At 38.9% G+C, this 15,144-nt stretch overlaps 2 protein-coding genes across 3 annotated transcripts; both read right to left on the bottom strand.

Annotated features, from left to right (window-relative positions):
- Positions 1-1,213: 1,213 nt before the first annotated feature.
- On the bottom strand, positions 1,214-11,732 carry kif23 (kinesin family member 23). Of its 2 annotated transcripts, XM_057348057.1 has the most exons (23): positions 11,640-11,732; positions 10,962-11,028; positions 10,713-10,841; positions 10,522-10,627; positions 10,292-10,428; positions 10,085-10,197; positions 9,810-9,977; positions 8,580-8,624; positions 8,202-8,314; positions 7,704-7,825; positions 7,237-7,339; positions 7,073-7,152; positions 6,873-6,992; positions 6,272-6,431; positions 5,798-5,959; positions 4,519-4,685; positions 4,052-4,225; positions 3,743-3,925; positions 2,585-2,818; positions 2,371-2,459; positions 2,200-2,281; positions 1,809-1,879; positions 1,214-1,733 (listed from the first exon to the last, which is right to left on the bottom strand). In XM_057348057.1, exons 1-23 carry the CDS (start codon positions 11,693-11,695, stop codon positions 1,718-1,720), a joined length of 2,697 nt encoding a protein of 898 aa, XP_057204040.1. In that variant the 5' UTR covers positions 11,696-11,732; the 3' UTR covers positions 1,214-1,717. The 2 variants fall into 2 exon arrangements, with proteins under 2 accessions (XP_057204040.1, XP_057204041.1); XM_057348058.1 differs by lacking the exon at positions 8,580-8,624.
- A 900-nt stretch (positions 11,733-12,632) lies between these two features.
- paqr5a (progestin and adipoQ receptor family member Va) lies at positions 12,633-14,199 on the bottom strand (the record flags this gene model as incomplete). Its single annotated transcript, XM_057347645.1, is given in 7 exon segments — positions 12,633-12,874; positions 12,988-13,132; positions 13,236-13,332; positions 13,451-13,508; positions 13,511-13,576; positions 13,776-13,981; positions 14,093-14,199. Coding segments are annotated over 7 exon segments (921 nt in total), but the record flags the coding sequence as incomplete, so codon positions are not given.
- Between the last annotated feature and the right edge of the window lie 945 nt (positions 14,200-15,144).

The following is a 15,144-nucleotide window of genomic DNA, read 5'->3' as shown; positions in this document are numbered from 1 at the left end:
TTAATACAAGTTGATTCTAGTCCCCAAAGTAATTTATCTAAAAAAAAGTCATTTAGACACTATCTTTGTGAGAATGTGATTGTATTATTTCCTGTTTCATCAAACCAATCATGACTCCATCCAAACCCAAAGCTCAATGACTCAATTCCATAGTTTAATACAGCCCAGTCTTTTTCCTTTTCGGTGCCAAGTTGGGTGAAAATAAAGGACCACATCAAGTGTTTCAACACAGCTAAGCTTTTGAATCTGTGGTACAGTCTTCTGTCATACCCGTCACTTGAGGTCATGTTGGCTACAACACAAAACAGCAGCGGGTGATTTCAGTAACAAGCGTAGCATCGTCTGGCATGTTTACGTCAGGCCTGCGTGAGCTGTGGCTTTGACCGCATATGACGCTAATCCGGATTTGATGTGTTATTTATTTAGTAAATACGGTTCCATAATCCAAACAGATTCGTTTCCGCTAGATTTAAGAATTTTATATTGACGTGCCTAGGAAGTCATGTGGTCACCAGCACTAAAGGTCGTTGTATTTTCAACAGGATTAAGATAATACAAACTCCGAATAAAGGAAATATTAAAATAAATTAGAATAAATCAATAGATTAATCGTTTTCATACACAAATGTTTTGGAGTGTTAATCTTGGGTCTGTTTGTGGACTAAATGAAGGTATTGTTTGGTTTACCAATATAAACTGAGTACATTAAAAAATCTATATAATTCTTTTAGGAATATAAGTCAAATTATTTTTCGGTTCGTTTACGAATTTAGATAAAAACAAACATTGTTTGAGGAACACTGGCGTTCAATGTTTATAAAAACGTTGTTAATCATGTGAACTGCATCGACCAATGACGTGAGTTTGGGGCGTGGCCACCTGTTCATCAAAATAAGTCTTGTTTGAAAACCTCCACCTAAAATTAAATTCTTAATTTACCGCAATACATGACATTTGTTTCCCGTTTTTAGAAAGATCACAAGACAATCACTAAGAAAGACATGCCTGTGAATTAAATCGCCTGAACAGGATTCTGAATAATGTAAAGTAACACACTGCTGCCATCTACCGTTTCCTTATAAAACAACATCAAAGGCTCAAAAGCTGGCAAGAGTTGTACCAAAAACAACGAACCAAAATAAATCTTATTTTCATAGGTAGTGTACATAAAAGAAAATTAAACAGTCACTACACAAACCGAACATGTCGCGCATCAAATGCTGTTTATTAACAGTTTGTCTGCAGCAATATAATACATGTGAGAAATACAATGTAAAGGGTGCATCTCCAAGGTGCTGCCTACTTGTACTGAAAGTCATAAAAATGACTACATTCCCTAAAAGATTTTTTTTTAAAATAGCAAATGCTTTGATTGACCTAACTGCCCAAATGCAAAGTGGAGTACAAAAAAGTTCACATTTTAAACACACAAATGCTTGATGTGCTTAAGTGACAGCTAGAAAATAAAACATTTGCAACACACGTTGCTTTAAAGCCCACCCAAAAGACCTGAATTTTACACAAAAACACTAAGTAGAAAATGCAGTACATAAACAGCTTTGGTGAACTTGTGGAAATGATAAAAGAAAGTATTTTTTTACATATAAAACGCATTTTAAAAAGTTAAATATTATAAAGTGAATTTGCTATTGCACACAGTGATGAGAGGCTTCAATAAAAAAAAGGACTCGTCTGTGATGGCAATGCGAAGGCAATCTTAAGGCTTCCTGCGTCTGCAAAACAGTAAATTACAGTCAATAACCTGTGTGACCAAGGACACAATTTTATATGTAAAAAATGTGTCTTACTTTGGATATCCATGGTGCTGGTATCCAGGTCCCAGATTTGAGCCAGCTCTCATCTCAACAGCCACAGAGCACTAGAGAACGCAGATAAAGACAGTGTCAGAAAATAAGACCTGCATCACTAGGATTCCTAATAATATAGATGCAACTGGTCTACAAAGTGTTGGGTAAAACCTTTGAAAAAAAGTTAATTTAGCTTCAAATTTTCTGCAAAACTACTATATAACCGTCCCTTTCACGTTACATTTGCTGTTAGCATTACGTCAACTGTGGATGTGTTAACCAAATAAATACCACAAAGACATCACTGATGCAAATGTGGGTTGTCATTCCTCAGTGTTTAAAGTAATATTAGGATGCAAGAAACAAGTCTAAGCAGGCAGGAATAACTTACCCTCGTCTCCACATCGGTCCAGTCACCATCCTTACGCTCACCCTCATGTGAAGGGCCAGACTCTGATGAACGCCTCTTACGGCTACAGACAAAACACACAGCAGTTCATTTGCCCATCCACAAACACAGCTAAATATTTATGGCCTCCACTGAAATCAAAAATCAAATCACCTGGCTGAAGCAGGATTTTCTTGCTTCAGGGTTTCAATATCCGTGAATTGAACAGACTGTCCTCCGCCTCTAGTTTTGAACACCTCACCCTGAAGAAAAGCAAAAGATTTAACATTCTAAAGCAACCTTCATTAAAGCGGTACATTTGATCAGCACATGGATCACCTGAAAATCAAACCCATTTTAGCCAGCTGCTCGAGCAAGAGGAGCTTACTTTGATTAGCTTGGTCTGAATCTCCCCATCTGAAGCCACTTCCTGGTGAGTCAGAACATACTTGTCACACTTGGAGAGAGCTTTCTCACTTGGAGCCGTCACTTTGATGGCGTTAGGGAGGTTCGGCTGCATGACTGTATCCAGGTCCACATTAGTGGTGGGTTTGTGATCTACCCACCTCTCCCCACCTGCGGAGTGCGAGCGTCTGTGTAGAGGCCGAACTGGCGGCACAGTCTATTTAATTAAAACACAAGCAGAGTCAGACAAACAGGAGACCGTCTTCAAGCCTGTTGAAGCGTTAGTGTATCTGCAACACTACACAGGAACACAAACTAAGTTTCAGAACACAATCATGAAGGTTTTGCTAAACATGCTCAGCTAAGCAATCTTTCATTGTCATACATAGCACTGTAGTGTTAAGCTCAAGAGTAAAAGATAATAACCAAGAAGATTTAAACAATTTATTTGTCTAAAAGTGCACAACAGCAATCAAAACGATTACATGAAGTTGAAATAAGCAGCAAATCCATCAGTTATTTTACACACAGATTGTCAACGTAACACTTGATACAGCTGAGAAACTGATCAAAGATCTGTATTAAGCATTGGCTATTTTAATTTACTGTCTCGATGAAAGTCTACCTAACTACAGCAAGATACTCCACTGACCATGTGATCAGCTTCAAAATCTGCTGGCTGGGCGGGCACCTCATGTTCTCCGGCCCAGCACCTGCCTCTCCTCCTGCCAAGACTGTTGGGAAGGCCCTGAACTCTCTTCCTACTGTCTGGAGGCGACTGGCTACCCTGCCTGGGACACTGTGGCACTCTCTGCTCCCACTCGGAGATGCAGGAGGCCACAGAAACACTGTCTGGTCTGGGGGAGGAAGGATCTGGCCTGACCATCTGAGTGAAGTTATAAATGGGCTCCAAAGAAGAGAGCGATGACTGGGAGCTATTGTAGGAAGACTGCAGACATCGGATTAGTACACACGGTTTGCATGCAACACATTAAAAACAGCATTTACAACATTAAAAGCACAAACATTAAGTGTGCCGAGCATTTGCACAGCAGACCATGCAAAGACGAAGGCTTGTGTAGTAGGTTAGACATGAAGTTACAGTTCAAGCGGTCTAGAAACGCATGTCAGTTAAACGTACGGGAACCGGCGATGGGGAGACGGATCTCTTGGGGGGCACTTTGTCCTTTTCTCTCGAGGGCCGTTGTGGCTGTCGGTTCTCTGATTTCCCCTCGGTTACGATGGCCTTGAGCTGCTTCAATTTCTCATCCTTCACCCAGAGCTTGTTTTGCATCTCCAGCTGCTTGGCATTTACCCGTCTCTCCTGCACACACAAATAAAGAGGCTCTATGGACAACCAAATCCAAAAATCTGATTTAGCATTTAAGACGCAATTTCTTCAAAGGACAGAATGAACGTATGGTTTGTAAACAGCACTATTGATACTCACACACTCCTTCTCCCACTTCAGCTTTGTGTCGGAGACAATGCCCTGCATGCGTGATTCCATGCGTCTCTTATCAGACAATTCCCTCTGCAGCCGCTGTTCTCTGCTATCCAGTTCATGCTGTAGACTTCGCTTGTCCTCCTCATGGATGTTGGAGGTTTTCTGTAGGATGTCAATCTGCACAGAAGAAAAATAATGCATTCAAGCCATTCAACATTTCTTTTTTTAACCCACTTAGTCAAGGTTTCTTGCAACAACAAAAAAACACTATTTACATGAGCATTTTATCACCCTCACAATCAATTTTCAATTTTTTTCAAACCTCAGAATCAATGTTTAAACGAGTATACCTTTGCATACCTGGGTATGCAAGCAACTCATGCTATGTTTGGCAAGCATGTTTTTTTGCAACCTGGTTTTGAGTGCACAAACTTATTTTCTTGAACTTTTATGACCACATGAGCCAGTACCTTGTATTCCAGCATTTTCGATTTCTTTTCCAGACGATCAATCTCGTTATTCTGGTTCTGGATCATTTTGTCTTTTTCGCCAAGTCGGCCACGTTGCTCGCTGATGAAGTTCTCCTTGGCGACAAAATTACCATCCTGTTCTTGAAGCATGGATTTGAGCATGTTGGCTGAAACAGAAGGTCAGAAATATGAAAATACAGTTTTGCTTGAATGTCAGTTTGGCATAAACATTATTATTATTAGCGAATACATGTTTTTCTGTGTCTTTGGTGTGTTATATGTTGCCCATGCATGTATAAGACACGTAAAATTGCAAATATTAAAGTGTCGGAACAAAAGATGCATTCTATCTAAAAGCGAATGCTCACCCAAACCTGCCTGAAATGCCTCGTGTAACCACACCCCCACAAATCTAGTCAGTTCATGGTATGATTTGACTAAGACCGCCCAAATGTAAATGCAAGTAAGGTGGGCGTTAGGGATGTAACGATTCACCGTGAGCCGGTTGAAAATCGGTTATAATGAGTGACGATTCAAATCGGTTGAGGTGTGAACTGAATCGCAATACATTTTTTGAACAGCAGGGGCTGCTATTTTCACTGCAAATCTAAACGTGGACATGCTGATATTTCTTAAATGCAAAAAAATCCAAGAAAAGCTCAGACAGTATTAGTTTGTTTATATTAAAGAGACTTTTTCTATTATTAATTTGTTATAAAATTGCAGTTTAGTTTTGTTATTTGAAATAAAACATTATTTTATTATACAAAGAAACGTGAAGCATTTAAGAAATAATGCAAGGGAAGTTGTTCATTTCTAATTTGTTTCAACTCATTTTGTAAAAATAAATCGTGAGTAAATCGTGAATAAATCGCATCGTGAGATCAGAAGCGTGACTCGCATCGTATCGTGAGCTGAGTGAATCGTTACATCCCTAGTGGGCGTACCCGTCAGTGCAATTGCTTTTGAACCTGATGTTACAAATATGGTAAGAGGCGTTACATTTCCGTGACACGCTTGCAGTATTCGACCAATCACTATGCACTTGTTAACTGGCCTATCATAGCACACCTCGCTTTTCAGAGTGATGAGCTTTGTAAAAACTCCACGCGTTTCAGAGAGGCGGGACAAAGAGGAGATACAAACATGAATGGTATTTGGAAAATACAGTGATTTTGAACCTTAAATCGTGTATACACCTTGCATTACATGTAAAACAAGCGATAATATTCGTTTTAGCCGTGTCATATGACCCCTTTAATAGTAATAGAGACATTACCAGTTTTATTGTACTCCTCAACCATCATCTGGCGAATCTTATGCCTCTTCTCCAAGGCTTCTATGAGTCTGGGTAGAGTAACATCATCATTAGGACCGGCGATTTCAGAGGCAGGCAGAGATGGAAAGGACTGCAGGAGCTGACTTAATACTGTTGGAGACTCTGCAAAGCACACAATCACAGGTCAAAATAAAAACAAATTAAAAAATGACTTGAAACATGCAAAAAAGCAGCTTCAGAAGTAGTTTATTCTTATATGGTGCCTTTCCACAAGCTCAAGGTCGCTTTACAATGAGCACTTTCAAGCAAAATAAATTTTCAAACAAACATACAAATATACAGGAAAAGATGCAAGATTATTGATAATAAATTTCAAACAAGTACTTTTTCAATTGTGTTTTGAAGATGGATAGAGAAGAGTTACGGAGCGATTTCAGAAAGAATTCCATAAGAGAATTTCCATAAGAGTAATACCTCCAGTGACAGGGCCACCACGATCTTCTAGCCTCCGGGTCAGCTCCTCTTTAAAGGCCTGGTTCCTTTGTCGGCGGCCTGCAGCAAAGCCACAAATGGGTCTGTCAACAGGCCGGGCGACCTCCACCTCCTGAGTCATCTCAGCGAAGCGCATCACCAGCTACAGGCAGAAAATTAGGAAACTCAAATGTCAGATTATAAACCAAGAGCGCTTTTCCACCATCGTGCCGAATCGTTCTAAGCACAGTCTGAAACGGTTACAGTTATGTTTCCACGTGAGCCTGGTTCGACACGACACGATCACAAACTGTTCTCGGCTCGGAATTTTCATCGTGCTAATGAATGCGCGCAGAGCCGTTATAGCTCAGTCTCTTGTGTTACCGAGGCAGCGTGTGATGCGTTTGTGTTTACATTCTAAAAAATTCCGTTATCAGCCCTGCGGTGGAAAATGAAACCATTAACATACCGGCTGGCATGGATCGGCACAGAGTGGAACGATTAAGCAACGAGAAAGATTCGGCACGATGGTGGAAAAGCGCTTTAACATGCACAAGATTTAATAAAAAAGAGTGGACCAGCATCTTTTGCTGATTTTACTTACCAGGGTCTCTTCATAATCATCAGCTTTTGGATTGACACAGACTACCATTCTCACTTTGCCCTCCCCGTCAAAGTAGTTTTTAAATAGATGGGTTACTTTAGAATCTCTGTATGGAACCATCTGAGAACAGAGAGGATAGTGTCTCGATGTTAAAACATGTTTTTAGACAGTCATGGATGTTGTATAAAATTCACACAAACCTTGTTCGTGCCACACATCTGGTTCTCTCTCAGAACTTCGATACATGTGCGCAGAGTCATTAAAGATTGATTGATGTTGCCTATAAAAAAAAAACATTGTATTCATAAAACATAGACAAACATTGTGAATGTATTTATCTCCATTTTTTGTGCCAGTGTCTGACCTGCTTCACGAAGACGGCTGCCCTCTGCCCGGGTTCTGCTGGTGCGTTCACTGCCAGCCAGATCCACTAGACACAGCTGACTCACATTCACCTGATTCTTATCCTGAACAAGTTCAATTATGTTAAACTCCCTATATTACCACAGTGTTAACACAGAACTACATATGCAGTGCTGAAGCCCAAACTTTAACGCAACAAGTTGTGTCTTAATAAACAGCATTCCTCATTCTACATCATACAGTCAAGAAAAGGCTATTGTTGAACCATGGTTTGTCCACTAGGGGGTACCAAACCCATACATGTCATTATTTAAACGTGAATAAAAAGTTCATTGAGATGCCCATAGACCTCACCTTTAGCATAACTGAAACGAACGCCTAAAAGCTACACTTGAGCTATTTTAAAGTTGTTGTTTTTTAAGTTAAGCCAATTTTTTCTAAACCCAACATGACTCAGGATACAGGTACCTGTAGCACATTGTCTCCATCTGCATCCAGAGGTGCTTGTGTCAGTTTAATAATGAACACACTGTGAGAGCGGCTGGACTCGCGGTTCAACTGCGTGTTAGCGATCCTCCGTTTCTTTTGACCTGTGTTCAGCACACAAAATTTCATAAGAACACTCCATGTAAACCAAACAGGTTTAAAAGGAACAGGTCACAGAGCAAGCTATTTGGAAGAATGCGTATAACCAAACAATTCTTGTCCACCATTGACTACCATAGTAGAAAAAATGGCTTTAACCATTTCTTTGTTCTGTAATGATATTTTGAAAAATGTAGGAAAGCAAACGGTTTTGGGGCACTTTTGACTACCATTGTAATTTTTTCTATAATGGTAGTCTATGGTGATAAGAACTGTTAGGTCACAAGCAATTTATACAGATTTGGAACAACTCGAGGGTGAGTAAATGGCAGAATTTTCATTTTTGGGTGAACTATCCCTTTAAAGAAAACATCAGCTCACCTCTCCAAAAGACTTCAAAAGCTTCCTCAGTTGACTTTACTTCCACCTCAGTGCACCCTGCCACATACATGTTGTGATTTTGATCTTCACGCAGTAGTTTGGATTGTGGTGGTCTGAAATATAAAATTCAAGCTTTTGATAACATGTCTGTAATACAGCAGGTCCTTCAGCCAAGTTGCAATAAATCACAGCTACAGCATGAACGCCTACCGGGTGGCAACCAAAACAAAAGCACAAGACACACAGCCAAGACAAAGCAGACACAGATTTCCTAGAAGCACTTGAAAAGGCAGGATGTGCACAACAGCTACACAATCAAAGAAAAGAATGATAAGAGGCAGCAAGTCTGTCTCAGAATGGATTCCACTGGCCACGTACATGAACTCAGTGTTGTTTCGCAGAGGTGTGCCTGCACCATTCCACCTAATAAAGAAACAAAAATGTATCTATAAACTAAATTCATAAATGTATAACTTTTCAGACTGTTATATTGGCCATGCAAATAACATGGTAGAAATCTGGCCATTTTGTGAACATCTGTAATATATACTGACAGTGTTCTTATTTTGAAGGAGTCATATGGCGTGAATACATAGTCTTTGGTGTGTTATAAGTTGCCCATGCATGTATTAGACATGTAAAATTGCAACAATTAAAGTGTCGGAACAAAAGATGCATTCTATCTAAAAGCGAATCACCCAGACTGAAACGCCTCGTGTAACCACACCCCCACAAATCTACGTCAGTTCGTGGTATGAGTTGACTAAGACCACCCAAATGTATACGCAAGTAAGGTGGGCGTACCTGTCAGTACAATTGCTCTGGAACCTGATGTTCCAAATATGGTAAGAGGCGTTACATTTCCGTCACATGCTTGCAGTATTCTACCAATCACTACGCACTGGTTAACTGGCCAATCATAGCACACCTCGCTTTTCAGAGCGATGGGCTTTGTTAAAAATCTGAACGTTTCAGAGAGGCGGGGCAAAGAGTGAAGTGACCTATTTGTCAGGTATGGTGACCCATGACCTCTGCATTTAACCCATCCAGACAGTAGTGAACACACGCACACCTGGAGCAGTGGGCAGCTATCACTGCAGTGCCCGGGGAGCAAGTAGGGGTAAGGTGCCTTACTTAAGGCCATGAGAATCGAACCGGCAACCTTCTGGTCACGAGTCTGACTCGCTAACCATTAGGCCACGACTAACCGTACAAACAAGCACAGTATGCAGAAAATACAGCGTTTTTGAACCTCAAATCGTGTATACACCTTGCATTACATCTCAAACAAACGATAATATTCGTTTTAGCCGTGTCATATGACTCCTTTAAGAACTGTGACAATTTTGTTATAATTTTCATTTTACTGACCATGGATATTTTCAACCAAATCCATGGTCAGTTAATATCAAACTAAATAAAACAAAACCTGTCAATCACCAATTAATGCTAAAAAAAAGAATATACATAAACATAAAGCCATAAACATATGTAAGTACCAAAGACAGTTTTCAAAAGTGAGAATACAGAAGAAGATCAGGCTATTTATTTCAACAAAGTCAACTGTTGAAATCTAGTCAACACCAATTATCACAATAAGCAACTTACTTAGGCTTTATTGGGTCAAAGGGAGTCTCTTCCAGGAGATCATAGATGTAATTGTTGTAGATTTCAATGTAAGAGACAAAGACACTGTAGCTGCTATCCTCATCCACTCCATCAGCCTTAAAAGCCTCTGCTGGGCTGATCATGTCAGCAAACTCTGGGTCTATTCGCCTGCAAAACCAGAAAAACATTAAAAGCCAAACATTTAAAACCAATCCATTCAATCTAAAAATGACTTTGTATATTAGGCACAAGCTTGATTCGATAGCTGGAAATACCTTGTGGTTGGGGTCTTGGGTACAGTTGTCTGACTGTCTCGCTTCTGTCGGTCCAGGAGTGCATCCACTTGATTTTGGACTTCCATGCCATTTTTATCATCAGGCTTGAAAACCTGGTAACAGAAAGATAACAACAGTTCACCATGGTTGAAGGATTCGACGTTACCCAAACAATTAAACGAAAGAAAAATTGACAAACATGCTCACATATCTCTTGGCCTGGTAGGGACCGATGCTGTTGAAGATCATGTCGAGTGAACGTGGAAGCAGCCCGCCCTGACCCGGAGAACCAGTCATTGTATGTGTTTTACCACTACCAGTGACACCATAGGTGAACAACAGACCTTGTTGGGCAAGAAACATAAATTGCTTTCAGTCAGTCAAGTGTCTTCCTTCATATTAAATCAAAGTGTGTAAAAGAAGCATATTTATATTACCATTTTTACAGTAAATAAGGTCCTCCACAAGAGGTTTGGCAACATCTTCAAATAACTCTCGCTGTGTTGTCTTGATTCCAAACACTTTTTTAAAAGAGTATTGGGTCTGAAATAAAGAAATACCGTTAAATTAAGCAGATCAACAGGAAGAAGATCCCCCTAAAAAGTGCATTACAAAAAATGACTCTAACCTCTTTGAATTCACCATTCCTGTTGGCTTTGAGCCCATCAGGCGCATGCAACTGAATTGTGGTGTTGCTTATAACCTCAATACAGCATTCCTCATCTTCTGCACCCAGAGGTCGCACGCGACAATACACCTGCCAAACACAAATAAGTAATGTCATAGTTTTGAGCACTACATTTTACCAATATATTCCAAATGAACTTCATTTAGCACGATTGCGTCTCTTTTAATGCGAATATAGCAAATTACATACTCCAACAGGGTCCTTCTGGGTGTTGGATGGCTTTTTCGGGGGAGGGCGGCGGGGGGTCTTGCCCTTCCTATTACAAAAACAACAAATTAGACACCATTTACACAACGAGTGTTTCAATGTAACTTTTCCCATTTGAGTTAACGTTAGCGGTCTTGGACGTTACATCTAGTTGCAGACTCAACAAAAATCTAAGTAGGAGAATAAGTTACTGTTTTATTAGATAACGTTACACTGAAGCAGATTCTCCGGAACAAAAATAATTATGTATAACGTTAGTGGTCACTTAAAGTGTTATACTGTACATTAACAGTTACACTAACGGGCAACAGGCATTGTTTTGCATGAGTTTGTCGATCGTACTCAAAAAGACCGTACTTGATTGCTGCATTATTTTATTATTATTTAACTGCTTAGAAACACAAACAGTTAGTTAACCACACTTGAAATCGCGAGCAATATATTTAAAAACGCTGAAAAGCACAAACCAGTAGATCAATAAGCCTAAGCAAAAAGGTATTGAATGGGTTACAATTGTTAGCAACGTCTGCTACAACACGGCAACAAGTCAACGTCTTCAGCATAAGACAAATTTGTTTATGTTAATAAGCAGACGATTAAAAAGCATACTATTAATATTTCAAATGTTGAACAAACGTCAAATACGAATAAAGTACTTACGCTTGCCTGATCATGTTGAGATGTTTTACAACGCCACTGACTCCTCGTCTGCGCATAAAAGTCGAAATTCAAACGTTCCCTCTATACTTCGTCAGAGACTGATTTTTCAAATGCGGCCAATCAGCGATCTTAGCCACGGCTCAAACAGGCGGAAGTCCCGCCCTAAGCCCCCGCAGAATGTTATTGACAATATCCGGTTAGTAACATTTTCTCAAAGGACAATGTTTTGATTTTCTTTACAGACCAGAATCAATCTTGAACCATTAATATATTGTAAAATATATTAGCACTGCATAATTAGTTACATTTTGACAAATGAAAAAAAAAATGTTTTAACGACAAATGTACTAAAAAGGCATTAATGCAAATATATTATGCATGTGCATTGGAAACATGAAAACGTGTTTAAAAATTGTGCAAATGTTAAGAGTAGCAGTACAAAGAAACAAACAATATTACAAAACATTATTTAAACAAACAATCTTTAATTTATTTAAATGTATAAGCAGGAATCTTACATATACAGTGTTTAAAAAGGCTTATTACTAAAAAGGGGCACTTATATAAATAAAATATGATTAATGTGCAAAATCATGGAAACGTGTTAAGAAATGGTGCAAATGTTAGAGTACCAAATGTAGAGAAATGTACAATATATTCATTACCAAACATATTAATCAAACATACATTCTTTAATTTACATGTATTCAAGAATCTTACGTATAAAGTGTACAAAAAGTCTGGTTATAAAAGGGGCACTTTTGTAAAAAAAAAGTATTAATTAGCATTTCCATTCAAAAACATGGAAACGTGAAATCGTGCAAATGTTTAAGTATACCTAGACAATCAAATATCTAACCATAAATTATACAATCTTGTTCCCTTATTTATTTTTTTCCCGATAAAATAAAATCCCATGCTGTTCACAAGCAAGTCTTTCTATTGAAAAAACATGACAAATACACATACTGTATATTGGTTGCTGTTCTTATGTCACTTCTCAGACAATTTTTCCTTCATGCTTCTGGTGGAGAAAAGTGCCATACTGAAGACATAAATTATACAAAGACTGCTGATCATGGAGAGGAGTGCTACTCCCACTGTGTTTGAAAAGGTGATTGGTAGCAAATGAGCATGAAGCCACTGTCTCCGTACAGCCATGTCCAGTTCAATGGCGGTCATCTGGAAATATGTGCCAATAATAGCAAACACATGGAAGAGTTGATGACTGTGACCTGTGAAGGATGCATAAAAACACAATAATGTAGATTAGGATTTACAGCCATTGGCATGTTTTCTGACTTTATGATGCTTAGCTTAAACAACCATGGACCTGTAATTGTAGTACCTATGTAGTCAAAACTGCCAGGGGCCAATCGTTCGGGCAGATGTGTGGCAAAAAGAAAGCCTGTGAGAGCGGCCAGTGCTATGTGCCAGTAGTGAAGCACATTGGCCTCATTTACTGTGCAACCCTCACCAACACACACAAAAATCTATGAAGGAAATATTCAAAAACAATTCAAATTTGTCTATTAAAATTAAATAGCAATCAAAACCATAATTTTAATTTGGTTAAAAAACGGCTGAAACACTTACTCTATAAAAGAGAGGAATATTGTCAAAGACATACGGATAGACAAAGGCCACTATCCGTAGACGTTTGCATAGTTTCTCTTTTAATTTGTGAGAAGACCTAAAGGCATAATGATAATGAACAATTTTCACATTCAGATATCCTCAAAAAGCACTTTTAACATTGTGAAAAATATAGGACAATATGTATAACAATATATATTTTAAGCAAATTCTACCTTGAGTAGCAGGCCAGTGCAGTGGAGATAATGGAGTTGACAACAGCTATAGGAACTAGTATGTGTGAAAAGTGCTATTAACCCATTTCTCTGGAAATGTGTAAAAAGAGTAGGTGATGGCAGAACCTGTTGATAAAATAACAGAAATATACAGAGATTATAATGAAAAACATACAAAAATAAAATGGAGTCTTTTCATCTAGATCTATGCATTTTCATGCATGCATTATTATACAATATTATTATTATAGTAAAAACTATATTATTCCTTAGCTCACTTAAAGGTCAGTTAAGGATAGACCATATGCATTTCATTTCTATATACCAAGGCTGTAGAAGCTGAGAGCTCCATAATCAAAGAAGAAGCAGATGTGTCTGGCCCGTTCTGACATGGTGCTGAAGGTGTGAGCACAGCTGGATGTGAGTGGGTACACACAGCATGACAGTAGGAACACCAGCAGGGGCCAGGTGAAAGGATCCTGTATATCACCCATCACCAGCACCACTGTCAGCAGCTTCCAGAAGAAAAACCTTGCAAAACAAGACCATCTATAAGCTTACATACAGTATCTATTACATAATTTACAAATAAAAATGTATTAGAAAATATGGGTTTCCTGTAAATGCTGAGAAATAACTTACCATGTAGGCAGAAAATGAGTCCAAATATTAAGGGTTTCATTTGTTAGCTGGAAAAGACTAAGGACAGACCCCGGGTCGGGGTTTTGTTCGTTGGAGGAGAACGGGGATGTGCCGTATTTTAAACATTATCTGTATGAGTGTATGAATGATTGTGTTTGTTTTTAGAGTTTATATGCAACGGTTACAATGGTCCTAGGGGGTATGTACTTAGCGTGGCGCAAGGCAACTTATATCACTGTGTGAAGTGAATATCGTGTGTTAAAACTCCTATTTGGGAAGTGTGGGGGGGGGTGCTGTGCTTTGAGTAACCACTAGAGTGTAGTGTTGTGCCGTGAATCATATCTGTATTTGTCATTGGCCCTGGTAAAGTCATACGAAACCGTGGGTGATTGAACTTGATGCTTAAGACTTATATAATGTTTCAATAAAAGTAATATATTTTTCCAAAGAATCTGGTTTACTGTGTACCCGTCGTTCTCCTGAAAGGTATTCTCTTTAAACGTTTCATCCTCATTAAGAGGTTCGTTACAATACGAACATTATGTTTTTCTCTGGTGCTCCCAAACATTGATTGATATTGTTGGATTGATCTGTGCTCACCATTAATGTGTGGGGATGCTTAAAAAACAAAAAGGCGATAGTACATCAATATGTTGTCAATGTACACAACCGTGAACGTTTGTATATCTTAAACTTGAACTCATTAAGCATTATCAAAGGCACGTGCCATAAGTTCAAATCGAAAATAGATCACGAAATTCACATCATCTTATGTTATCTGTGTCCACATCCTCCGTGAGGCAAAAACAAATGGCTGCAAACTGTGCAAAGCTATTCACACTGTCATAAAACTCTTAAAACCTCTACGTTAATATGAAATGTATAACTCCAAAAAACAATTGTTCTTGATAATAAAAAGCGTAAGTCTTCGTTCTGCACACTTTACCGCCAAGTGTTGATGTGCTTTCGACGGTCAGTGTGTGAAGTGAAGTGAATAAACATACAGTGAATGTTTGATATTCGATCCTGACAATGAGTGGCGAGTGAGACGG

Source organism: Triplophysa rosa, linkage group LG12, assembly GCF_024868665.1.
Source record: "Triplophysa rosa linkage group LG12, Trosa_1v2, whole genome shotgun sequence".
In the NCBI taxonomy this organism is placed as follows: Eukaryota; Metazoa; Chordata; class Actinopteri; order Cypriniformes; family Nemacheilidae; genus Triplophysa; species Triplophysa rosa.
The sequence above is the reverse complement of the archived record's forward strand: the minus strand, read 5'-3'. Positions and strand labels throughout refer to the sequence as shown.

Bases quoted from the DNA above. Each gene is read 5' to 3' on its own strand.
- kif23 (XM_057348057.1), bottom strand. From the start codon at position 11,695: ATGCGCAGACGAGGAGTCAGTGGCGTTGTAAAACATCTCAACATGATC. The intron at 10,842-10,961 runs GTATGTAATTTG...TGTGTTTGGCAG, and splicing joins CCCAGAAGGACCCTGTTGGA to GTGTATTGTCGCGTGCGACC. The intron at 2,460-2,584 runs GTAAGCTCCTCT...GCTTTTCTTCAG, and splicing joins TTCAGACCAAGCTAATCAAA to GGTGAGGTGTTCAAAACTAG.